The 26,765-nt window shown below is 37.9% G+C and overlaps 1 protein-coding gene across 1 annotated transcript in view; it reads left to right on the forward strand.

The window, feature by feature from the left end:
• Positions 1-26,765, forward strand: part of NBAS (NBAS subunit of NRZ tethering complex) — a 156,253-nt gene that overhangs the window by 82,874 nt on the left and 46,614 nt on the right. Inside the window, exons 41-44 of the mRNA XM_005420285.3 lie at positions 10,562-10,791; positions 13,639-13,749; positions 16,976-17,226; positions 19,166-19,500. Of these exons, the coding sequence (XP_005420342.2) occupies positions 10,562-10,791; positions 13,639-13,749; positions 16,976-17,226; positions 19,166-19,500 (927 nt within the window). The remainder of the gene's footprint in view (positions 1-10,561; positions 10,792-13,638; positions 13,750-16,975; positions 17,227-19,165; positions 19,501-26,765) is intronic.

Genomic DNA, 26,765 nt, shown 5'->3' on the forward strand with positions numbered 1-26,765 from the left:
GCCTCTGTCAACATTCTAAGAGGCAAAATTTGGTCAAAAGAGGAGTGCTTCGAACTTGGAACGGAATGTGTGGAAATTTCTGTTGGTCTGCCAGGATTTCATTCTGCCAGCATCACCTGGCTTCCAAGGTTTTGTTGCTTGTTTGTGTAAGGTTGGTATAAATTATAAATATGGTTATATTAATCCAGAGAAGTAAAACTTCCAGCCATGGTCCGTATGCTACAGCTTTATGTAATATTCCAAATATAGGATGTTGAAAATAAAGACTTAATTTGAAATGGAAATAGATATTATATAAGAAGGCTGCATACAGGAAAAAGGGAGGGAAGCAGATCTGATGCATCTGATAACAGATCTATTACCCATACTAGATGAGGTCTTAATGGCTTTAACCTGGCACTCTAGTGCAGCTAAAGGTTAAGTCTCTACACATGAGGTAATCTCTAAATCTCCTATTTGAATGCTCATTAAACAGTTGCATATTGTTTTGCATATTCTGTCACGTTCCTAAATGATGCCTTCAGTTTACTAGAGATAATATATACATTTTTAATCTCAACTTGGATTTATGTACATAGTGTTTTACATCGTGTGCGCAACTAACATGCAAAACTGACAAACTGTGTCAGGCAGTCTTGTTTCATTTTGTCTGGACATTCAGCTTTCCATTCATAAATGCAATGGCTAGCACTAGGGCTGTTGTAGATGGTAAAATGTAGTGCTCTTTATTTTTGGCCTATGATGGGCTTTAAACTTGGGGTTTTTTAAGTCCTGATTCAAGCCCTCATCTCCAGCCCTCATCGCTTTCTGTTTTGCTTGTGATGCTGAAAACAAGCAAGTTTCATTTGGCAGTGTGATTTTCCCTTGTTGTTTCACTGTTGGAAATTTCTGTTGTATGTTCTGCATCAAGTTCAAGTTTCTTTGCTGGTCTTTGGGTTGCTCCACATCTCTTTCATGCTGCTGGTTATGCCTAATACTTCTTATTGTTTTATATCCTACACTATTAACATGTTAATAACATGTTTATACATATTCAGGTACTGATACTCGTTAACGCTTGGCAGGTGAATCTGTTGAATTTGATGATGCTTCTGTTTCCGAGTCCAGTGCATACCTGATAGTTAGAAAAGCAAAACTGGGAGAGATGAGTGTATAATTCCTTGAATTTATGTTGCACTATTCACTCTCCCATTGGTCTTCCTTTGTGTGTGTGTAGATTCTGTGATGGAGAGGAGAACCAAGGAAAAGGAGGGCAGTGGCAGAAGCCACCATGAATGGGACTGCCAGCCAGACTAACAGCTGATCTGGGGAGAAGTCAAAGACCCTAGTGTCATCAGAATCCTTCTCTAGATCATCAGTAATGGATTCTAAAAGTGGTCTCAAAACCTGCCTCTGCAGTACTTGCTGTTGACTCTCCTCTCTAAAAAGTGATCTCCAAACTTCTCTCTTTTGTTTCACCAGATTTCAGTTAGTGAAAGGACGATTCTTCCAATACATTAATATCTTTAGTTTTCTGGTCAGACTTCAGTGTGAAGACTTGTGAAAGTATTTTGCAAGATTTTTGTGTGTTTGATTTAGTTTGTCGGTGTGCTCTTTTGATACCCTCATAGCCCTCCAGCCAGTGAACAGAGGCCATGCTGATCTTTTCCCACCAATCTCTTAATGCTCAGTGGTCTTAATATTTGTTATATAGTCTGCCATCTTACTACGGATGGACATTTGACTTGCTGGGCTACAGTCCCTATGAAGATCCCTTTTACGTCCTGTTTTTTTTAGGATGGAACTTGCACTCTGGCATGTTATTTTTAAAAATATTTATTGGTGCACCTTGGCCTGCCATTTAACATAATTTCACATTTGTGTTCCTTCAGAACTGAGGGATGAATGCCAGCTGCTCATGGTGTGCAAGCACTTAACTGACACCTTCCAGATTCATTTAACTCATGGGGCTCCTCTCCCCACACCTTCAGCAGTAAGGCTGACACAAAGATCTCATGATTCCTACTCCTGTGGACTTACCCATGACTTCTCCTTCCACACCTTTTCTCCATGGGATCTTGCCACTTCTCTAGCTGGCTTCCTGATTTTGAGCACTTTTCAGAACTTTTTCTGTCAGCTTTACCATTCTTTATAAAACATGTTCCTGGCGCTTTATTTAGCACTTAAAATTTCCTTTATAGCTTGTCATATTTTGTGAGTTTTCCTCATTGATTTGCTTATTTTTCAGTGATATCTCAACACATAATCACACATTTTCAAAATTAGTGAATATCTAAGCTAACAAAAATGGAGAACTCACTAACCTATGGTGTGTCCAAAGAGTTAAAGCTCAAGTAAGCTCTCCTGAACTACCAGCAAATATGGTTAGTTTTGAACATCTTCTGGTATGATCCCTGAAAAACGAATCCAGCAATTAGGGACATTGCAGCCTGATTGTGACAAGTAGATTGTTTTGGTTGTGATGTGTTTGATACAGTTAAGCCAGTGTTTCACAGATCTTCATCTTTCTTTGTTAAGAACACAACACGACAAAGTATTGCTATTCTTAGTTGGGACCAAATAATATTTGGGTGACTCAGAAAATACCTATTGTTAAATAGTTGTTAGGTGTTGCCTCCATTCCCCTGTTTCATTTCTTCAAGATAAAGTGTACTTATGAAATGAGATGCTTGCAGTCTTGCTTATTTCTGTTTCTCAAGGGTCATATGAGCTATTCTGTCAAATCCTACTTCTGAAAGTGGAGCAAATGTTGTTCTTTAGACAGCAGTTTAGAAATTTTCTTTTAAAAAAGAGGATCTTCAAACTAGCCTTTCATTTCAGCAGAGGGTTGAGTTTTAGCTTGCCCAAGTTTCTCTGGAGACATAGTAGTGATTTTTCATGTGAGGGAGATAGCTGGGATAAGTGGTAATGCTTTTCCTTCTTGTGAAGGGTTTTCCCTCTCTGGGAAACAGTACAGAGGTGAACAACAGCTTTTTGAAGCAGTCTTACAAGCAGTCAAGCAGTTTTATCTTCTCTTTTACCTTCCTTTTCCAAGCTTCTATAGCTGTTTTCTCCAGTCTGTGAGCATCATGGATTTTGCAGGCAACCTGCTTGAAATTTGTTAGTCATCTAATTATTAAGAACATTTTATCAAAATTTCATTTATCTGAGTTGGCAATATAGGTTACCTTTCAGCTGCTGAATTTCCATCAAGTGAGAGAGTAGGCTTCTCCATCCCTTTGTTTTTAGTTGTTTGACTCCTTGCTGGTGGGGTTTGTTGGTTGGTTGAGTTAAGTGGGTTTTGTTGGTTGGTTAGTTTGGGTTGGCATTCTTTTTTTTTTTTTCCTCTTTTTTTACATCTTGGAGAATTTAGGATAAATGCTAGATTGGCCTCTGTATTTAGCTGAGAAGACTGCTAATGAAAATGTATATCCCAATAATGTAAGGTGGTCACTGTACTTCTCAGAAGTCCTAGCAGTGCTCTTGGATCAAGATGAAAAATATTTGACTTCTGGCATTTTAATAGCTGTCAGGGAAGACGAAGTTAAGTGTTTTTGCAGCTCATGGGATATCTAGTTTTTAGCCTTTAAATTAGTAAAATACAGAAATATTTGCATGTATCAAGTTAAGTAACTGTACAAATTAAAAAGAAACAGTATTGTACTTAAACTGAAATTGCATAATACTGCAGTTAAGTTTTGCAGTAAGAGTTTATGCTTGTCCCAGAGTCTGTATATGAGTACAGTTGGTAGCATATAGGTCAAGATAAAAGACATATTCTGAAAGAATAGCCAATTACATCATTTATTCAAAAAATAAGCACAATGATTTGTTTTTTAGACAAAAGGGAGATAGACAGAAGGTTAGGATTATTACCAAAAACATGGCACTTATTTACTGAGAGTAATGCTGACTGCAAATAGGAAATGAATTAGATGCTATGAATTTAGTAGGTACTTCACTCAAAACCATGTAGTAATTTTCTATTTTCAGAAGTGTTCTTTCAGTTGACGCTTTAACCTTTTATATATTGTGTTATTTTCACTAAAAGAGCTGTCAGATGAAATGATGAGATTTTTCTACCTCAACCTGACTTATCAATCAGAAGATCTGTAAGAGAGCACAAGGTAGGAAAAAACCTGTGGAAACATTTACTCTTGGGAGAAATTATTCCTCATTCTTGTTGGAATAGCTGATAGAAATCAAAGCAAAAAAGTGGTGTTTCTCTGAGGAGAAGCTTGACATCAGCCAGTGACGTGCGCTCACAGCCGAGAAAGCCAGTTGTGTCCTGGCCAGCATCAAAAGCACTGCGGGCAGCAGGGCAAGGAGGGGATTCTGCCTGTTCATTCCTGTGGGACCCTTCCTGCAGTGGTGTGTCCAGCCGTGGGGCCAGAACCTCAAAATGGACATGGACCTGCGTAAACAGGTCCAGAGGTGCTCAGAGGACTGGAGCACCTCTCTTAAAAGGAAAGTCTGAGAGGATTGAGGTTGTTCAACCTGGAGAAGAGAAGGATCAGGAGAGACCTCTTAGCACCTTCCAGTAACTGAAGGGGCTACAAGAGATCTGGAGAGGGACTTCTACAAGGGCATAGTGACCAGACAAGGAAGATCAGGTTTAAATTGAAAGAGGAAAGGTTTAGATTGGGTTTAAACTGAAAAGAGGGTAGGTTCAGATTACGTTTGAGGAAGAAATGCTTCGATGTGAAGGTGGTGAGGCGCTGGAGTAGGTTGCCTAGAAAAGGTGTGGATGCCCCATCCCTGGAAGTCTTCAAAACCAGTTTGGATGGGGCTCTGAGTAGCTTGGTTTAGTTTCAGCTGTCCCTCCAGTCCAAACCATTCTGTGGTTCTGTAAAAACAGCATGAGAGCAATTTGTTCAACTCTTCAAACACAAGTCACTTAACATAACTATAGAAACAACTGCCTGGACAACATTTCCAATTACTTTTGTTTTATTATGGAACAGCAGCCTCTTGGGGTTTTTTTGGGGGTTTTTTTTTGGTTTTTTTTTTTGTTTTGTTTTGTTTTGTTTTTTGTTTGGTTTTTTTTTTTTTTTGTTTTTGGTTTTTTTTTGTGTGTGTGTGTTTTTTTTTTTTTTGTTTTTTTTTTTCCTGCAGCAGTGCTGCAGAAGTGATAGAAGTGATTTCCAGAAGTGGTGGTTTTTTTGTTTTTTTTTTTGATACAGTCGTACATCTGGAATGAAACTTTTTTGAACATTCAGGAAAAAAATATACATCTACATGAAATCTGTGGTAAAGGAAGGAAGGGAGGCTAGAGAATTTAAATCCACAGCTGCCTTCCTGGATATGCATAATCCAGATACAAATTTTTTAGTACAGTAGGAAATACCTTGTTTGCAGTACCATATACCATACTGTGGTGAGAAGCATTTTTTTAAGAGTAGGGACAGGCTTTAAAACCATTATACTTAATTATAGCTGAGATGTTAGAGTATGTTACAGAAACTTCTGATAGATGATTTAAGAGTTTAAATCTGAAACAGAATATTGTTTTAATGTCTTAATGTGTAAGTCTTACAGGTTTAACAATAGAGATGAGATGAGCAATAGATTCTCTACTTCATTTTTTAGATATGTTTGTACAGCTTGACCTGATGCATCTTATAGCTTACAGAAGGTATTCTGGTAGGTATTCTTTTATATTGACCTCATGTGATTTCACTGGTGAGTGATGAGATCTGCTGCTTCCTATACCCTTTTAAAAAATGGTTGTGAAAGCTGATCCTGACCAAAACTGTTGTCACACAATACGTGTAGCTGCAGCAGTGGAAGGACATAAAGGTTGAGGTATCCTCGCAGTTGAGTGATGTGACAATAAAAGTTTATTTCTGAGATGTTCTGGTCTTCCATTTTAGCCATGTTTTATCTTTTGCTTTGGCTAGATCAGATGTGAGACAGCTGTGATATGGAAGGTTGGCTACTCCAAATTCATGTGGTGCTGCATCTAAGTTAAAATACTTCTGATTCACAGCATGACAGAAGTCTAAGTTGAAGACAGGTGTCATTAATTTAATTAATGAAAAGCTGTCCTGTGGAGAGATGGAGTGTATTTCTTGAGTGAACAGGCACGCTCAGGATTTTACTTCTTGGGTGAACTATTTTGTTCGTGTAAATTTTTTTTCCTGCTTCAGTATGTGAGGAAAATTATTGTCTTATGTGCTTCACTTCATTCTTTTTTTCATGCCTTCCCCTCCATCAAATTTGTAGCACATTGAATCTCTTGCTGCAAGGACTGTGGCAGTTGCTACAAGGATTAGGGAGAGCTCTCCTTTCCGAAATATGAATGCATTCTAGAGGTGTGGTTTGGTTCCCAGCTGCACTGGTGATGGGCAACAACTGCAGAGGCAGGGAAATGGGCGAAGTGCAGCTGTGTCTGCAGCAGGAACCTAACAACCTGCTCCCTGGTGTGTCTGCAGCAGGAACCTAACAACCTGCTCCCTGGTGTGTCTGCAGCAGGAACCTTATACCCTGCTCCCTGGTATGTCTGGAGCAGGAACCTTACACCCTGTTCCCTGGTGTGTCTGGAGCAGGAACCTTACACCCTGTTCCCTGGTGTGTCTGCAGCAGGAACCTTACATGCTGCTCCCTGGTGTGTCTGCAGCAGGAACCTTATACCCTGCTCCCTGGTCACCCTTGCTCATGTGCTGTTATCTCCTTGTTTTGATAACCATGAGGATTTTGCTTGGTGTATGTGTCTCCCTCTGGAGCATGATACCTTTCTTAGGATTGCTTAAAATGGTGTAAAACAAACCTGATGTTAGAGGGATCTGGGCACAAGGGAGCCTGTCCTCTGCCTTCCTTTTGGATTTCTGTGGCTGAATGCAGTGGCAGCTTTTGCCCATTGCCAAAAGATTACAGTTCAAAAGGTGATGGAAAAGCTTTACAACCTCAATCTAGAGAGGTCCACAGTGTCAGTTTTGTCTTTGAGTGATTATGAGTGGATTGGCCTCCAATCTAAGCAGTTTTTCTGATCAGTTTTTCTGATCATTTCCCTAATTCAGTCTGTAGATTATTTACATTAAAAACAGAACCAAAAGAATAATGTTATTTATAAGCAATTGGATGGATTCTTGGTCTTAAAAGAAGTAAGCAAGCCAAATAGCCTTACAGTGATCTATTATATCACTGATAAAGTGTTCAAAGTAGAGCGTTTTATTTTTTATTTTGTTATTTTGTTACTCTTTTTTTATTAGTATTACCATAGTTGTAAAATTATTGCCACTTCCTGAGCAGGAGAGGAGCAGCATAATAGCTCATACATTTTTTTGTTTTGTTTATTTGTTTCTGATGTGCATGACTGAATTAAGTCTTAAATAGATTGGAAAAGGAAAACAGGCATACCAACTTGCCATGAAAAAGCCAGAAAAGTTGAAGATTAATTCAGGAGTAAGAATGAAGACATTCCACGATCAAAATCTCCAATTTCTTTATAAAAACCAGTGTTACTTTTATACTATCACAGTGGCACACATGCTGAGGGGCTTCACTGATGTCACTGCCAGAGGGTGATCAAAAAAGAACTGCTTTAAAACATTTACTCAGGTGGACCCTGAATCCCTGCTGAGGGATTGATAATAACCAGTGAGGCAGTAGGGATAGAAATATGACCTGTGCTGAGTAAATGGCGGGTAAGAACATGAAATTAAATTAGCTTTATGCTGAAGTGATGTGTGCTTTTTCTTTTCTCTCCATTTTGTTTTTTTTTTTTCCCTAATTCCTAAGTAAGGCCTCTGTCAGCACAAATATAGTGTCAGCCCAAGAGCTGAGTGAAATGCATTGGCAGGGGGTTCCTGAGGGATTTCCTCTGGCAGTGCTAGGGAGGCTTCTGAGTTAAGGGTGTTAATACATTTGGGTCAGCTCTTGTGGCTTCTTTGGAAACTTACTCTGTACAGTTTGTGCATGTAAACTGCCCTTCCTGCATGATCACAGGAGGGAAAGCTTTTTTCAAACATCTCTCTAGAAGTACTGGAGGAGATTATCTGGCAAACTGGGGAGTGACACCTAAGCACAATTTCTAACTGGCCAAAGGACTCTGAAAAACCAACAGATTTGTGTAGTAGCTCTTTGGGGGCTGTTGGTGTGGTTTTTGACAGGTGATGTTATAAAGGGAACAAGTTGAATATGGCATCTTATTGGTCTTACTTGTCAAAATTAATTTGTATTTACACAAATTGCTGTTTGTTACAATTTGAAGAATGTCCAAGAATTGAAAAACTCTGTGAATGTTGTAGTAAGATTCAGACTTGACTGATTTTGCTGATTTTCTTCATGGCCAGGTACTGTTACTAGCTAGTTGTTATGGTTTTTTCAATTAAAATTTGTTAAAACAGTTTTTGAAAACTGGTGATGCAGCTGTAGTGATTTTTCTCTCTTACTGTTCATTAGAACAAGCATTATGTCTAACTGAATTAACTATTTAATGGATGTAGAAATAGTTTTGCTTTTCTTCTAAAAGATATGCATTATTAAAAATGTGAAGATGTTAAAAATGAATACTTAAAATTAAGAAATACAAGTTCAGTACATCTTGATACCAAACAGAAGACTGTGGGATTTCTCTAATTTTGGATTCAAATGCTGCGGTAGTTTGGGCCATAGGTTTTTTAAGAGATAAGAGGATAATACTTGATTGAAAGATTTCTGGTGGTGAACAGAATAAGACAATCTTTGGAAACTACTTGCAGTAAAAAATCTTCAGTTGTATTGTCTTAATCTAAATGTATAATTTTTATTTTCTAGATTGAATAGTTAGCACTTTATTTTGCCGTAAATATCTGGGGTTATATATACATGGGTATTCACGTAGTATCAGATTCTTTTATTCTAAATTTGACATTAGTAAGACCAATAGACCCCAAGACATTATTTCCAAATAAGGTCCTTGGGACCATAAACAGGCAGCATGGAGGATTACACACAGGTGCTTTTACAGAAATATAACAAATAGGGCCTTAATGGAGAGAGGGGAAAGCTAACAAAAGAGAGCAAATTTACTCCCATAGGTTGTCCAAGGAACCTGCCTTTCTCAGTGCACTGGAGGTTTTAGGCAGTTATGTTAAACATGTTTCCCTGTCTTGCTCTGACTTACTCTGTCTCCATGCTCTGTTTTCTAGTGTATCACATAGACTGAGATACCAGGGTACATAATAAGCTGTGGATGGGTTTCCAGCTGATATAATTGTGTTGTAGAGGCACTACTCTGCTTGCCTGTCTCTTTTTGTGAAGTTTTATTATTCTAGTACCGATCTCCTAAGCAGCCTTGAGAGAAGTGCTGCTGTTGTTTATAAAACTAATGAGTTTGCAATGTTTAGAGGGCTTCAGAAGTGTAGAGTGGAGAGGAAAAAGGATGCCCTGTAGCATTTAATGTGACTTGGTGAGCAGCCTGTCAGTTAAGATACTTGGAAAAAAATCCATTTAGAATGACCAACAAGTCACAGAAAAAATAAAGCACGCCTCAAGGTTTAAACTTCTGGTGCATGTTTTACCCAGCTGTGCACTCAATGTTCACAAGTTTATCTTCTAATGTAGCAGAATAATTCTGTAGTAAAAAACTGATGTATATTGCTCGGGTACACTCAACATTTTTGAGATCACAGCAGTTACATCAATTGTTTCTCTTAGGGAATATTTCATCTACGCTGACATCCTAAAGTATTTTTTTGGTGGCTCTTTTGGAGGTACTCCTTCCTCAGTGGATGCCACACAGCAGTCACAGTGCATTTTTTGGCATTGAGCTGCTGGTGCCCTCATTTTTAATGGAAGAGAGAAATCAAGCTATCGAGTAAGCCAAGTGTTTAGATGTTACACAGAGCTCTGTTCAAGTGGAGGTGCCTAGACACAGCCACTGTCCAGACGCTGAGGTAAATTGGAGCACTCCACAGAACATGCATTCATTTTTCATGCTTCGTGTTCTAAATTGTTGCTTTGCTATGAGGATTTTTGACTACAGAAGTTAATGGTTTATAACAGATGCACTTGGTGTGTAATTTCTAACGCAGAAAAATAAGTTTTATTTGTGATTAAGGTATTTTGAAAAGTCAGGTTGCTTAGTTCATAGATGATCAGTTTTATTCTTTGAAGATTCAGGGTGTAGGCAATGCATCGAGTAATTTGTGAATCCTGCAATACTTCTTTGAAAGTATTAGTTCTCAACACTTAAAAGCTATTCCTCTCTTCAATCTTGTATCAGAAATTCAGTAACTTTTCTTTTACTCAGTGTTTGATCAGTCAGTTACTTAGTTTCAATGTAAATAAAAATGAGGAATTTAAAAACGAATAAATTCAGTCACAGTGAAACATTTGTTACTGTTAATTTGGTGAGGTAAGTTTGGAGTTTTTTAAAATATTTGTATCATATGGAGTAGTCTAAAACATTCCAAAAGGATAAATTATGATATCAGAGCACATGGGCCTTACAGAAAATTTTAAATTTTGTTTACTTAAAATTTCTCAGAAATGGAAACAAATCTCCTAATTTTGAACACAAGGATCAATTACATATTGATAATTTTTTGTTCTGTATTAACAGGGATTTTTTTTAGTTTGTTGTCTGTTATTTTTGCAGGCTGATCCAAAAGAGTTGATTCAGATGGTCACAAAGCATGTTACTCAGTATGCCCAGGCAGACTGGCCTGAAGAAATCACCAGTTTGATAAATCAGCTGCATTACTACAATGAACGACTGCTGGACTTCACTCAGGCTCAGACTCTGCAAGGACTTGGCAAAGGAGTGGACGTGCAGAGATTTACAGCAGACGCACAGTACAAGAGAGAAACAATACTAGGATTGGCAGAGTAAGTAATGTGTATTAGGTTTGTTTTCTCTGTTTCAGAATAGAATAGCTTTAAGCTTTAAATTAGGAGAGTAAATAGAAAGTAGTACTGACCTTTAGAGAGGTAATTTACTTGCTTTTGAAATTTACACTGTAATGCTGCTTCAATTGGAGCTTTTTCTGTGTAACTGCTCTACTTAAATGAAATGTTGCTCAAATAAATGGACTTATAATTGAATCTATAACTCTTCATTTACTGACTTCTAATATTAAAATTAATCAGGGATTAATGAAAGAAGAGCATAGGTGAAGGTTTGGTCTCTTTCTTTCATCTCCTGTAAACCTGCCCTAGCAATCTGTTAAGGTCTGCCCATGCATCAAAGTTTGGAATGAACTATAGTTGAAAAAAAATAGTTGTTAAACTGTATTTTATTCTTAATAATTTAGTTAGGACTGCTGTATATCACTGTATTTTTTCCGTGTAGTCATTTGGAAGTACTTCACCACATACGTTCTGATATTTAACATGCTTTTATCTCACCTTTCAGAAATCCAGAATAGAAAAAAAGAAAGATATAGGATAGTACTTTTCATATTAAAAATACCTTTAATTAATATCTGCATGCAGGTACTTCAAGCTGTGAACAAGTCATGAATATGACTTATGTTTTAGGGACAGTCACAGCTGACTAGTTGACAGACTGTCAGAGGAAGAGTTCTCTGCAATTAGAAGCTTTAAATATAATCTCAGATTTTCAGCTGATGTCTGCATAAAGCTTTTGAAGAACAAAGCTGATGCTTTGTATCTGTGCAATCTGTACCTGCACAGATTTTGTCACTGCATTCATAAAAATAGCTTTTAATCGTCTTTTAATTAGAATTGCCTGCTTTGTATATATTGTTACTAAGCTCATCCATCTAGTGTGTCAGCAGGTTACATCTTGATGACTACATACAGCAACTTCAACACAAGTAGTCTTCTCTTATTACAGATACTTACTTTGATTACAGCAGGATAACTTACATTTTAACCCAAGAGTTTATAGATACTGTCTCTTGTAAAATAAAGTAAATATGAAGAGAAAGTTTCTTACAGTAAGTAGAGGTAAAAACACAATATGAAAGGGTTAGAAGTGGCACTTCCATATTGGGCAGTTGCAAAGATCCAGTTAATTACTTGTTCAGCTTGCAGCTTCTTTGCTTTAATCCTCTCAGTGGAGTCTTAATCTGCATTTTCTAATGGAAAAGATGCACAAATTCAGTGTAATTGTGTAGCATATTTGTTCTTATTTTTTAATTAAGTGCCTCATGTTTTTTAATCTTTTATGAAGTGCTGTTTGAAGGAACAACACCTGGAAAAGATTGCATCTTATTTACAAAACAGCTTTGAACTAGAAGGAGCAATTTGCTAAAACTAGCTAACCAGTAGTAGTCTGTATTATCTTCTGTATTTGGTGTATATCTTTGGAAGCTGTTGTTTATTGAGTTTGCACCACTCTTGGGTAAGCAACACCAAAATACATCCAAAGTGTGCCTGTGCTCACCTTCAGTGAGGTTTCCTTTGGCAGTCCTTGGACTCAGACCAACAGGCAGGCAGTGCTGGGCATGAAAAAGGGTGTGTAAAAGAAAGCTAAAAGATTCTTTGCAAGGTAATGGACATTTTTTCAGCTTTTCATTGTGCAACAGCTGCTTGCTTTTGTCATGACCTTGACAATGAATAAATTGCTTGTACTGTTCTTCATTTATATGGTATAATTTCCCTAAACCACCACTGCCTTAGGCTGCTGCTGCTGCATGCCACTCTTAGACAGAAGGGGAGGATTGTGGTATAACTTATAAAGTTCCAGGAGGAAAGGATCCCACTAGTTCCAGGAGACACTCCTGATTTGTATGATTGACTGGATTATTTTGCAACTGAAGCATTTATACCATCTTCCTCCTTCACTGAATCACAGGATGGCTGAGCTTGGAAAGGGCCTCGGGAGGTCATCTTGCCCAACCTCCCTGCTCAGGCAGAGCCTCCTCAAGGATTCACATTAAGTACATTCTAAAGAAGTTGTTCATGACAGGCCTATGAGGAAGTAATTACACACAAATAATGTTTTTCTTGCAATTATCCTGAAGAGAAAAGATTGAACCCAACCAAACTGAAACCAAAACCCAAAAATCCCACCATCAGCCTTAACAGCCTTTATGCCAGCCTAGAAACAAGAGCCGTTCATCTCTGTTTGAACCCAACTATACTGGATTAGTAAAGATTAGTATGAAGTTAACTTTAGGCTTTCATATTTTACCATATTCTCCATCTCTTCTTTTGTCAAAGAGTTTATGCACTAACAGAAAAGCAGTTTTTAATATTTTAAGACAGAATGAGCTGGACATCTTCACACCTTTTAGTCTACAAATACTGGAAGTGTTTTTGTCTGTGAACTACTAGGAAGAGCTTTGAGGATTTATATATGAGTTGTGCTAAAACACTGTAGGTGTTGCAATGAAATCAAATAAATGCTAACTGTGACGAGTTACATCCTTCATCACTTTGTAATTGAAATGGAATGAAAACTGAGATTTTTATTTTAGCACAGGGTTGAGTAGAAATTGCCATTGAGAACCAGTGCTTATGGAGTTGGTTCCTGTCTTTGAATTATCTTTGTAGCTTTTTTCTTCTTTTTTTTCCCCAAATGGAGCACTGAGTAAAAGTAAATGCAGAAAGACATGTTTAATGTATTTTTATTTAAATTTTTTTCTATGTTCTTGTTTTATGAAAAAGACATAGTAAGTTTTCTAACATAAGCATTTATTTTCATATTACATCTCATAGGGCTTAACATAATTTTCCTTATTTTCTCTCATACCTGTCCTCTACCAGGACACTTGAAGAAAATGTCTATAAAATTGCTGTTTCTTTGGCTCAGCGATACAGTGTTCCACTTTGGGAAGTTTACATGACCCATCTGGAATTTTTATTCACTGACAGTGGGTAAGTTGTCTCCTCTGCAAATGCACATACAATTCTGTTACACAGAAATAAATGCTAAAGTATGACAGAATTTAATTATATTGGGAGTGGAGTTTGGGTTGTTTGTTCATTTGTCTTGTCCCATACTTGGGATAGTATGGGAATATTTGTCTTTTCTACATTATGCAAACTGCTGTTGCAGGCAAGGTTAAAACTCCATGTGTGTCTTACTGTTCTTCAGAGTATTCCAGGACTTTGTTTCAGTGTTCAAGTTTCCATAACTTTGAATGTTTAGTTCTCTCTTGCAGTAGCAATTTATCCTGTAGTTACTCTGACAGTCCCTGTAATATATCCTGAAACCTGATAAGTTTCTCTTTTACTCTTTTTTTGCACTTTATTGACCTCTATTCTACATAATAGAGGAAATAAATATATCCCTATTCACATTGTGCATCTGTTCATATTAGTTTCATTTTTTGATAGAAGTGGGCTTTTTCTTTTAACAATGTTTTACTGAAACTGTTCTAGCCTAAAAAGATTATGGCAGACCAAACCTGGCATTGGTGTGGCATAAGGGGAGGGGTGCTTATAATGTTCATTCCACAGTGGCTTTAGGGTCTTTATTTTTAAATTTATGTATTTATTTCTTTTAACCTCTTACATCATGTCAGGCAGTTTTTGCCTACTGAAAGAAGAATAAACCCATTTGATGGAAGACGAAGCTACTTGCCTGAATAGCACATGCAGATGACAGTGATGTAGAACTCCCTGTGTAATGCAGCAGCTCTTACCTCCTGTTCTGACAGATATGATGAATTAATTTGGTTTGTTTCAAGTGTTACATTCTTAAACCACCTTTAGCTTGCAGCAGTGTTGGTACGTCTCTTAACATTAACTATTAATTAAAAAAAGCATTGAAACATTTTATAAAATGTGACGCATAAAAAACAAAGCCTAGTGAATTGTCTGGGGAAGATGAAATAATGTTCTGAGATTTTTCTTCACTTCCTCCAAAAAACAGAGGAGTCATACCCTCTAAATTTTGATGCTGCTAAATTATTTACTGCTTTAAACAAAACAGACAGTCAGGATATAAACATGGCAACACTGTGCGGAGTGTGAAAGAGCCAGCTGCCTTCTCTGGGACTCAAATATTACCAACTGTTTTGCAACAGTTTTCTGTTGTTTTCTTTGTTCTTGTCCTCCTTGGTTTAGTATTCATAGAATTCTGAAATCACAGAAGTAGAGAGTAACCTTATTTTCTCTAGAGAAATTCAAAGAAAGTCTTAAAAGTTGATGTATAATAGCATAATATGCTGCTGAGCATATTTTTGTATCATAATCTCATTTTAAAATTGATTGACAGCAAATGACCATTACAGTATATTTGAGTCTTGGGATTATGGCATTAATAATAGATGTTTCATTATGCATTCATTCTGAACTGAAATTAAGTTTATTCTAAGACTTAATCCCTTTAACCAAATATGCAGTATTTCTGTAAGCCATTTTACATAGGGAGAAGCTCAAAAGAGCTTCAGAGTTTGAATTAACATAGTTTGTATTAACTATTCTTTTGATTATTTGGTGACAAAGAATTATGACTTTTTTGTGAAATATGAGTCTGAAAATTGTTCAGAATGACATTTTATAAAAATTAAGGGGAAATTTAGTTATTTCTTTTGAGGAATCTGATCACATTTGATTATCAAAACTCTATAAAATGCAATTTATGATATCAGCAACACAAACTTTTGTCTATCACAGCACCTCTTGTTCCAGAATCTTTCTGAATAACACCATAACCTCTTCTTATCTGCCATAGCCCTGCCCTAAAAACACTGCAAACATCTGCCAATCCTGTTTGTATATTTTAATGCTCAACTAGCTTTTAGTTTGAACTTCGGGTATGAGCGCAAAAAAATAGTCATATCACAGTCTTGAAATACATCAGGTCCAAGTGTCTGCTTTCTCCAATATGAAGAGTTGGATGGTACTTTATTTCTATTAATATCATACTTGTTTTTGTTAATATTGTAGAAAAATTAACAAATGAGAAGAATCTGTAGAATTAAAAGAATGCTTGCAATGTTAACCATCTTGGGATAGGTCACAGATGTAAAAATAACTAAAAAAATCTTGTTCTCCCTAAGAAATCAGTTAATTTTTAAGCTGAGAAGGTTGTCTTTGTGGTGTTTGCTATAACAAAATCATCTTTAAGAAAGAAACACAGACATTTTACTTGGATATTAAAGAGAAACACTAACTTACAGCATGTGTATTTGGGAAGGAAATGATGAAATTCTAATTTAATGAGTTTTAAAGTAGAGGAGAATCAAATGGTATAAGAAGACATCAGATTTCCAAATTAAATGTACTATCCTAATGTACCGTATGATTGGACTCTGGCAGGACTCGAGGTAGGAATCATCTGTAGGTTACTTCTTTCCTCAGATTTATGTAGAACTTTGAGTTCAGAAAGATAAACTTAAGATGATATGCACCTATTTTTCTCCCAGCTGAGGGAAAAAAGAGTGATTATCTTTTGCGTAGTCAGCTGGAGGTGTCTGAATTCATACTGTGAAAAAGCTAATGTATTCTTTTCAAAAGATTCAGGAAAGAGTTTCCTGAAGCAGTGAGACTGACTGATGTCAACCCAAGGCTTACTATATTTTCATAAGCTTTCGTGGATGACAATTTGAGAAGCAACTTGTTAAACTGTCAAAGTCCTGGTAAACTGTCCTAAGCATGAATAATAGTGCCAAACAGATTAATTGCTGAGCAAGAGCCAATTTTCAGTGATAATATCTCTCAAGATGTGCACAGGTACTCATCAGCTACAGAAAACAGAATGTAATGGATTGGAAAAGCTTCTGACTGGGCAGTAGGATCTTTGAACATCATTCAGCCACAAGTGGCTGGTTAGTTTGTTTAGTAAAGTCTTCCTTCACACATGTCCTGGATGTATTTTACCTTTTACATATAGCTATACTCACAGATGTGAAGTCCTGCTTTGAATTCCACTTCAGTATTCATAACCCTTAATCTGCATGTCCAAGGTAACAGGTAACAGGATCAGGAAATACATCAGTTGCTTAGCTTTTGTTTATAGAGTGTACAATTATCTAAGTGTTTGTGAGTGAGACCCTAGAGAGAGGGAAGGATTGTCCTGTCTCCCAGGTGTGCAGCTGTAAGAGTCTTTCATGGCACATCCAGGCCTTTAAGCAAAAGTTATTTCTAAACACAGGTTATCGACACTGCAAATAGAAGAAAGAGCACAAAGTCTTGGTGTGTTTGAGACTTTGAAAAGCAGTCCTGAAACCTTTCATGAACACATGGCTAAATATGTTTACCCAAGTATTGAAGGCCAAGATCACCAGCGGTTGCTTTACTATTTTACACTCCTGGAAAGCTGTGGCTGCTCAGAAGTGGTGAACCATGCTCTTAAACCTGAAACTCACATCCGACTCCTGAAAAAATTCAAAGCGGTTGCACCAGGTAAGAGAATACCTGTTTGTTTTCTTCATAACTGTATTTATTACTTTGTTATGTAAGTATTGGCATGATTATGCTCAGCTGGTTTATGTTTTCCTGGTAATTGTTTCTTTTCTGTGAGCAAAGGAGATGAATACAATTAATATAGTCGCAAATTCTTTATCTTTGTTTTACTGGAAATTTATTTGATCACAGCAAGAAAAAACAAGAGCAGGTTTCTGTTAGTGATGCAATTTAAAATGATTGGTGCTATTTCATAGTGAAATTTTAAATGAAAAATATCAAGTTCCTAGAGTATAATTTTTAACACTACAAGTTTAACATGAATATTCTCAATGGGCTTAAGAAAGTTTACCTTTTGAGAGTCTGAATTACAGAATATATTAGGGACTTCATGCATTTTGTGTTTGTTTGTCTGAAAGAGGATAATTTTTTGTTATGTTTTACCCTTGATATTACCTTTTCCTTTCCCAGAATTACAGCAATGTTTGTAGCCCTACATTTTCAGACAATTACTGTAAAATACACCGCTGCTAAGCATTCTGGAACTTGAAATACTACTTTGAATTTGCTTGTTAGTTGGACACTTTCTTGAATTTTAGTTGTACAACTGCAAATCCACTTTCAGAATGAAAAATACACACTGTATGGCATTACCTCCTATGAGGATGAATTAATTGATCAGTATTGGAACCTAATTTTTACTGAACACTAACTGTGCTGCAAAGTTTGAAGAGATGGTGCCTATGAATTCATGTATTGCAGGAAGAAAGAAGTCAATTTTTTTGGAGACAAGGGATAACCCTCAGTTCTTGTTGATGTTATTCAACAATCAAGTTCTGTTATGCTTGCCAAAGAAAATTGTGCCATGAAATTATTGTTTCATTAATTTATTTAAGCAATTTATTAAAAAAAAGTCCTGGGAAAATATGTGAGACATAAATTCATCAGTTTGTGTGGTAAAAAATTAAATCTTTGCACTGCATGCCTAATCAAAATTCTCAGTGTTCAGCATAGTTTAGAGATAGGAGTGAAGGAACAACAACTAAGTGTTTACAGCGGTTGCAGGCCCAAAGTGTATGAGTAAGAACATGGCAGTAGTAGTCATTTACTTTAGAAATTATATGCAAAGAAAACAAAATAGTATCATTTCTAGAAATACTTCTGTTGTTGGTAAATTAATTGCAAGGATGTTCTTCCTCTGAGAGGCAGAGTAGTAGCATGACTCTTGATTATATAAATATTGATGTAAATGGATCTACATGTCCTATCTCTAGCTGACCTTATTTAGTTTACTTGTAGTGTTAGTGCCTTGCAATATTTTAAATTAATGAAGACTCATGCTTTGACTTGCATGAGGTTTTCTGGGATTTACATTTAAGTTCTAGCATGATTCTATATACTATATATATGTTCTTGCTTCTTTGAGAATCTGCTTTTTTTGGGTTGTGTCATAGAATCACAGAACAATTGGGGTTGGAAGGGACCTTAGAGATCAGCCAATTCCAAATCCCCTGCAATGGGCGGGGACACCTTCCACTAAACCAGCTTGCTCAGTGCCTCACCCAACCTGGCCTTGAACACTTCCAGGGATGGAGCATCCACAGCTTCTCTGGGCAGCCTGTTCCAGTGCCTCACCACCCTTACAGCGAAGGATCTCTTCCATGTATCTAATCTAAATCTACCCTCTTTCAGTAGGAACCAATTCCCCCTTGCTGGAGTGATATATAATGTTAAAATATGTTCCATGGATTGAGAAATTTTGCATGCACCAAGACATAATAAAATCTAAGTCTGTCAGTATTTATGTTTGTAAAAGGGGATGGGCTAGAGTCTTTTTAGTTCTGCAGATGCTAGTGTATTCATTATTTCAGATGTTATTTTGGAGTGTGAGTAGATTTAATTATGAATAACTTTTACCTCTTTCTCCTTCTGTCACTAGGTCTTAATTACAAAAAATTAACAGATGAAAATGAAAACCCTCTGGAAACATTGGAGCCCATCCTTACAAGTCAAAATATCTTATCTATTTCCAAGCTGGCTCCCAAAATTCCTAAAAAAGATGGCAGCATGCTGTCACCAAGTTCTGTTTATACTGTGTGGTTGCAAAAACTTTTTTGGAATGGTGATCACCATCTCATTAAAAAAATACCAGAAACCATGGATGAGTGGCTACATGCATATGATATGTGTTCCAAATATTTTGATAGACTTGATCCAGATGATATTGCTACTTTCATTGATGAAATTACTTTTTCTTCCAAAGCTGTCACAAAGGTAAGGAGATATTTTTAAAGAATTTTAGTCCTCAACTGAAGCATATAATATATGAGTTCAGTATAGTATCAAGAGGAAAGTCCCAGGAGATGTTACAGTTTTCATTTTGCAGTATTTAAAGATAAATTTGTAAACCTTTCCCTGCCTACCTTTTCTTCTTATGACAGCCAGTATGAAAAGAAGGGATTTTTATTCACTTAGGGGAGTTAGATCTGTGGATGTGAGAGTTTTGATGGAACCTCAAAGACCTTGTGTACTCATTTAACTGAGAATAAGATATTGTGTATTTCATAGAGTCATTGAGTAGTTTGGGTTGGGAGAGGCCTTAAGGACCATCAAGTTCCAACCTCCCTGCCATGGAGGATTTCTGCATTTCTTCCATCTATCTAATCTAATATAAACCTGTCCTCTTTCATTAAAGCCATCCCCCTTGTCCCATCACTACAGGCCCTTTGGAAAGCTCTCCTGCAGCCTCCTTTAGGTGTTGAGGGCTGCTCTAACATCTTCCCAGATCCTTCTCCTCTCCTTACTGAACAGCCCAGTTTCTCAGCCTGTCCTCACGGGAGAGTTGTTCCATCCCTCTGCACATCTTTGTGGCCTCCTCTGGGCTCAGACAGTCCCACTGTCCCTGTCTTTGACAGAGATATTAAACAGTGCCAGTCCCAATACCAGCGTCTGAGGAGTGACACTTGTCAGTGCTGTCCATTTGGACATTGAGCCCTTAATGCAGCTCCTTGTATGCAGCCAACCCAGCCAGTTCTTAATCCACCAAGTGGTCCATCTGTCACATCCATCCCTCCAGTCTATGTGTCATGCCGAACAGTGTCAAATGCTTTGCACCAGTCCAGGTAAATGACACCAGTTGCAGCTCCTCTTTCTTCATCCACCAGTTCTGTAACCCTGTCAGAGAAGACCACCAGATTTGTCAGGCATGATATGCCCTTAGTGAAGCTGTGTTGGCTGTCACCAGCCACCTCCTGATTTTCTGTGCCTTACCATAGTTTCCAGGAGGATCCGCACCGTGATCTTGCCAGTCACCAAGATGAAACTAACCAACCTGCAGTTCCCTAGGTCATCCTTTTTTAAGAATGAGGACTACCTTTCCCCTTCTACAGTCAGTGGGAATTTCTCCAGACTGCCACAACTTCTCAAATGATGGACAGTGGCTTAGCAAATTCATGCACCAATTCCCTCACAACCCACAGAAGCATCTCATAGGGACTCAGAACTTGTGCACCTTCAGGTTCCTTAGATGGTCTTGAGCATGAGCTTTTTCTGCAGGGGCTTATTCTTCACTCTGCCAGTCCCTTCTTTTGCTTTCTGCAACTTGAGTAGCATGGCTGAAACACTTGCTGGTGAAGACTGATGCAAAACTGCTATTGAGTGACTTTGTTTTCTCCATGTCTCAGGTAACCCGGCTTCTTATTTCCTTCCAGAGAGGATCCACATTTTCCCTAGTCTTTCTTCTCTCACCAATATACCTACAGAAGCTTTTCTTGTAGCCCTTGGTGTTCCTGGCAAGATTTAGTTTGAGCAGTGCTTTAGCTTTCCTAACCTGATCACTGGCTGCTGGGACAGTTCCTCTGTATGCCTCACAGGGTACCTGTCATTGTTTCCACCCTCTGTAGGCTTTCTTTTTGGTGTTTCATGTTTTTCCAAGAGCTCCTTGTGCATCCCTAGAGGCCTCCTAGCTTTTTTGCCTGACTACTACTTCTTTGGGATACATTGTTCCTGTGCTTGAAGGAGGCTATCCTTCAATATCAGTCAACCTTTTTGGGTCCCTCTTTGCTTTATCCCATGGCAAATCCCTGAAGTCCAGAGCAGTGAACTTTCTGTGCACCCTCCTCATTGCACTAAGGATCTTCATGGCTACTGCAGCCCAGGCTGATCTCGATGATCACATTCCCCTCCAGTCCTTCCTTGTTGGTGAAAACAAGTTCCAGCATAGCACCTCTCCTAGTTGGTTCCTGTATGACTTGGAGAAGGACATTGTCATCAGTGCATTCCAGGACCCTCCTGGATTGCCTGTGCCCTGTTGCATTCTCATTCCACCAGACACTGGTGTGGTTGTATTTATTTACTTGTGCTCATACTAAAATTCATTGTGCCACAGGCTTGTGCTTAGTACCAGGCTCTTGCATTCGGAATAAGATGTTCCACAGAGAAAGTATTCTGGCCCAATGCATGTGGTTTCTAAGCATTGTAATGTAAATTATAAACTGTTGTAATCTCATCTGGCTGAAAGCTTGATTTTGAAGGAATGCACTTTCATGTGTGTAACATATATTACCAGATGTGGAGTTTCTTTTTGCTCAGTGAAACCTACTTGCAAGGCTATTTCTAGCATAAAGTTTTACCCATGCTTTCTTACATATCTTTACTGTGAAGGACAAAAAAGAAATGAGATTTCTTAGATTTTACTTTATTAAAAGATCTAGAGATGTCTTCACTACCTTTATCTGAAATGAAAAGGTGATAGTGTCCAGGGTTTTTTTGTGTCTATCTTCTTTATTTTGGTTTGTGACAGTTTATCTGAGGTATTTATACACCATGTTTAATGAGGTGAATTTCAGTTTGTTCTGTCTTTAAATATTGTTTTAATGTTCCCACAATATTAGTATAGGTTTATTAGAACCCATCTAACCTCTGTCTATATCAGAATTTGGTGACAAAATGCTAGCTGGATTAATAAGACACTTTGTCAGCACAGAATTAATGCTGTGATCTGACTGTCAGAGTAAACCAGCATGTTTTCTCTAGTTCCATCAGCTGTCTCTGAAGCCTTTTTAGCAGAACTGTTGTCTTGGGTTAGGTGTTTTGATCCCTTTTATCTCATAAAGGTATTTTTCATTCTTATGAGCAATGATTTAGACTGCTCCTGAGATCTTAATTGCCAGACTTGACCCTGAACTGAGGTAGCAAGGGCATGGCTTGTCTAATGAGAAGGAAGTACTGTCTTTACATGTCATTGCAACAGACTACTTGAAACTCTTGCTGTTAATGTTTCTTGAGTATTTCAAGGTTATTTCTTCTTTATTCCAGATGAATGGTACTGGGAGAGAGTGGATATCCTCCACTATATGTCTGTTTTGAAACACCTTGATTATTTTCCTTTGTTTCTGTTCAGGATTCTATACATTTTCTCTGCCCTCTTGAGAGTAGAGAGAAGGAATCGCATGAAAGAAACACTAAAGGCAAGAAGATTGTGGTTTGTGGTCAGGCAGAATTTTGTAGTAGAGACCTGTTAGCTTTTTGGCCATGAAAGAAGCTCAAGAAGTGCTTGAAACAGTTGGTCAAATCACCTAATGTGCCATGCACTGGGTTTAGGATTGACAGCTTGCAACTAGTTTTGCCTCAGGATCCTGTTCAGTTCTCAAGTAGAATTGTACAATGAGAAATTTTATCGTTATAGACCCTGGAAACTTATCTCTGAGGTCTCTTTCCTCTACCTTCCATCTGCAAAACACTTCATACATAAAAGCAACCTTTTGGGTTGTGCCTGTTACTTAAATTTTATGTGTTTTGAGGCTGCCCTGGTCATGTGCTCACTCTTTTAATCTCTAATTCAGCACTTTGTTCCCAGTCTAGTTTTGTGACCAAATACTTTACTATATCAGTTTCCTATTCCCACAACAGATGCATATTTAAATATTTCATGGAAGTGCTGATACTTAGTCAAAATGCAAAAAACCATGGTCATTATAATGAAATAATTTGTACTGTCACTGAGACACTGAGCTTTCTCTCATAGAGGAAATTTGAGAGGAAGCTTACAGTGAGATAGTGAAGTGGGTTTTTTAGGAGTGCTGAGAAGTGACCTGACAAAAAAAACCCAAAAAACAAATGGATACCCTCACAGCTCTCTCTCACTCCTTCCAAATATCAGAAGGGGAAGGTGGGAAAGAAGAGAGAATGTTCCAGGGAGATGATGAGATGCACTCCACTGGTATTCTTGTGGAACAGTATCTCCATGGAAAAACCCCTTTCGGTCAGAAACAATTGAGAAATGTCTCAAGTGCTAAGAGGTAATGGGACCTTGGTTACATAGCACTGTAGGCTACATGAGTTCAACTTCAGAGGTAGCATTGCTGTTGTCACCATGTGGGAGCTTAGGAAACAGACATCAAAATATCTGTGCTGTTCCAGTATTTCAGTAGAAGTAAGGAGACGCAGTGGTGGGCCAGCAAAGCAACAGGCAGCTGCTTTTGCTTGTGTGTCACTTGGATATGGCAGAAAATCTGGGAGCAGAATGTGTAATTATGCAAAAGGGAATGAAAACACAGGGGTTTAGTGGTGGCTTCTGTAACTCCTTGTTCTTCCTGACAAAGACAGGAATGTGATGAGCTTTGACAGGGGCCCTTTTATTCTCCTGTCCCTTACCACAAACTCTATGTTTTAGCTTTCTTATGAATTGGGCCAGCAGTGACTGAATGAGCAGTGCTTAACTGGCCAGAGGGGTTGAGAGAATGTCTTAATTTGGAGAAATGGATGAGGAGTTTGCATTTATGAAAAAGCAACTAACATTGTTATACTGATTGTAGTTCAGGGTGTGACACGGTTTTAGGTACTTCTAGCTCTACGAGGCCAGAGATTCTTTTCTCCCATGTTTCTTGCAATCAGTAGAAATGAGTTATCACCTGGAAGATAAGATTTGGTTCCCAGGCATTAAGGGTTCATGAAGTGGTCACATTGTGTGATGGGAACTGTGTGAGCAGAGATGCATCATAGTAAGACTTCAGAAAACCATAGACCTAAAGTAACATAGTTAATGTAGTTGAAGAAGGTACAGATTGATGCAATATTTTTTGTATTTGTGGTAAATGAAACAGGCAAGGACCTTAAGCCTTTGTCAGTGCCTTCCTCACACATTGACGGGCTGAAGTATTGATCCCTTGACCACAGAAGCTCACTGCTGCAAGCAGGTGAAAAGGTTCCTGCTTGTGGCATTTCTACTCAGATATGCTTTTAACTCTGTATAACTATTTAAGTCTTTCTGACTAAATAATAAATCATTCAGTCTCTGTAATGTTAAGAAAAGGCTATTTGTGTGTATGGAACAGATTTCTTCCTAAATGGGAGATATTCCAAATATTCATTGGAATGACTGCTTATATTTTTGCATGCATTTTGAATCTGTCATCTTTTTTCCCAGCAGCTCTGTTTGCTTTTAAATAATACTGATGTCATAGTTTGTTAATTATAGCAATGATCGTATCAACTTCTTACCATGCTGATTTGCCATTTCCTGTTTCTGTGATCTTTGTGAAGCATTTTAGATAGTTTGGGGATTTTTTTTTTAATTCCTTCATTGCCAGCATTTTGTTCATTGTGCTAGAGAATTGGTTATGTCTTCAAAGAAACCATCTGTTGTAGAGCTCATAGGTCATTGCCCTGATGGTTTTTTGATTAACAGTACTCTGGAAAAAAAGCCTAGCACAACAAAACCACAACTGAATACAATATTTTTAAATCACTGTATTTTCATTATTGAACACACACTACAAATGGAGCTTGGCACAATATGTTGATTAGAAGAAGAAAAGGCTACAGCTTTAGATGGGAAAAGCAGAATAAAAAGCAGTGGTATCATCAGTCTGGTCCTCTGTAGTGAGAGAGAAGCTGAAATTTTCCTAACATGGGTACTCTATTGCAGACTTCCATCAGATTACAGCTTATGATGTTTTTTGTTTAACATTCCATCTTTTATAACATCTTTCCCAAATTCTATTTTAAAAGATTTAAAAGAACTTTTCTTGCAACTTAGTGATTTGAGTTGAAAGGTTGACTTATTTTCTCTGAGTCAGTAGTACTCTTTTGACCACATACCAAAGAGGTGTGGAATGAGAACCTGTTACAACTGAACATTAACCTGCATCATTTTCTTGACTTTAGAGACACTAAATGCTGTTTAAAATAACTGTATAAAAAAAGCTCAGTTAAAAGAAAAAAAAAAGCCCAGAATATTGTTCACTATCTTTTGTCTGGCTGATTGACTTAATGCTGTATAAAACACTAAGGAAAAAGAAAGGGCATGACATTGCCTGAAGGTGTACAAGAAATGTTCTTACATAGCGTGACTGCATTCAGATGTTACTTTTTGAATTACTTGGCTTCATTTTATCACTGTGCTCCAGTTCAGTTGGTTTGCCTTGCCTGCCTGACTTTGTTTTGTTCATGGATATTGACAGTACTTCTTTTTCTAGTATCAGTGCAAGGCACTTTCTCGTGCCTTTCATTATATAGTTATTTTAATCAAATCTGCTCTGAGAGTGGAATAGGAAACTTCACTAATAGGAAACTTCACAAATATCTTTTCTTTGGCTGGTTCCTTAAACTTCCATTTAAACTTTTTCCAGATGAATTTTACAGAGTCTGGTAGGAATGAAGTTTTATTTCATTGTAGCAGCCTCAATGGGGCTGTGCTTTGGATTTGTGACTGAAACAGTGTTGATACCACACTGGGATTTTGACTTGCTGAGCACTGCTTGTCCAGTGTCAAGGCTTAATTTTTATCTCAATACCTCAGCCCTGAGTAGGCTGCAGGTAGGCAAAAAGTGGTTAAGGGACATAGCCAGGACAGCTGACGTGGGCTGGCCAAAGGTGTGTTCTATGCCATCTAATGTCATGCTCAGTGGTAGCAAACAAAGAGTTGGGTGAGATTAGAGGGATTGAGCACCTCTCCAATGGGGAAAGACAGAGAATTTGGATTGTTCAGCCTGGAAAAGAGAAGGCTTTGGGGTGATCTAATTGTGGCCTTCCAGTACCTGAAGGGAACCCACAGGAAAGATGGAGACAGACAAGGACATGATAGAAACAGGACAAGGGGGAATGGCTTCAAACTGGAGAGTAGTCTTAGATTAGACATTAGGAAAAATGGTTACCCAAAGAAGCTATGGATGCCCCATCCCTGAAAGTGTTCAAGGCCAGGTTGGGTGGGGCTTTGAGCAGTCTTGTCTAGTGGAAGGGGGGCTTTTTCCCAGGCAGGGGGCTGGAACTATGTGGTCTCTAAGGTCCCTTCCAACCCAGGCCATTCTGTGATTCTGTGATCTGGCAGCAGATATAGGAACTGCACCCAGCTGTTCCATCTGAACATCACTCACCCTCCATTTTTCATTAGGAGGGTGAGTGAACACTGGCACAAGTTGCACAAGAGGGGTTGTTGAGTCCTCCCACATTGGAGATATTCAAGAGCCACTGGCCACTGGCTCTAGGTGGCTCTGTTTAAGCAGATGCCCTTTGCTGGCCCCTTCCACCCATTCTGTGTT

This window comes from Geospiza fortis, unplaced genomic scaffold (genome assembly GCF_000277835.1).
Source record: "Geospiza fortis unplaced genomic scaffold, GeoFor_1.0 scaffold81, whole genome shotgun sequence".
In the NCBI taxonomy this organism is placed as follows: Eukaryota; Metazoa; Chordata; class Aves; order Passeriformes; family Thraupidae; genus Geospiza; species Geospiza fortis.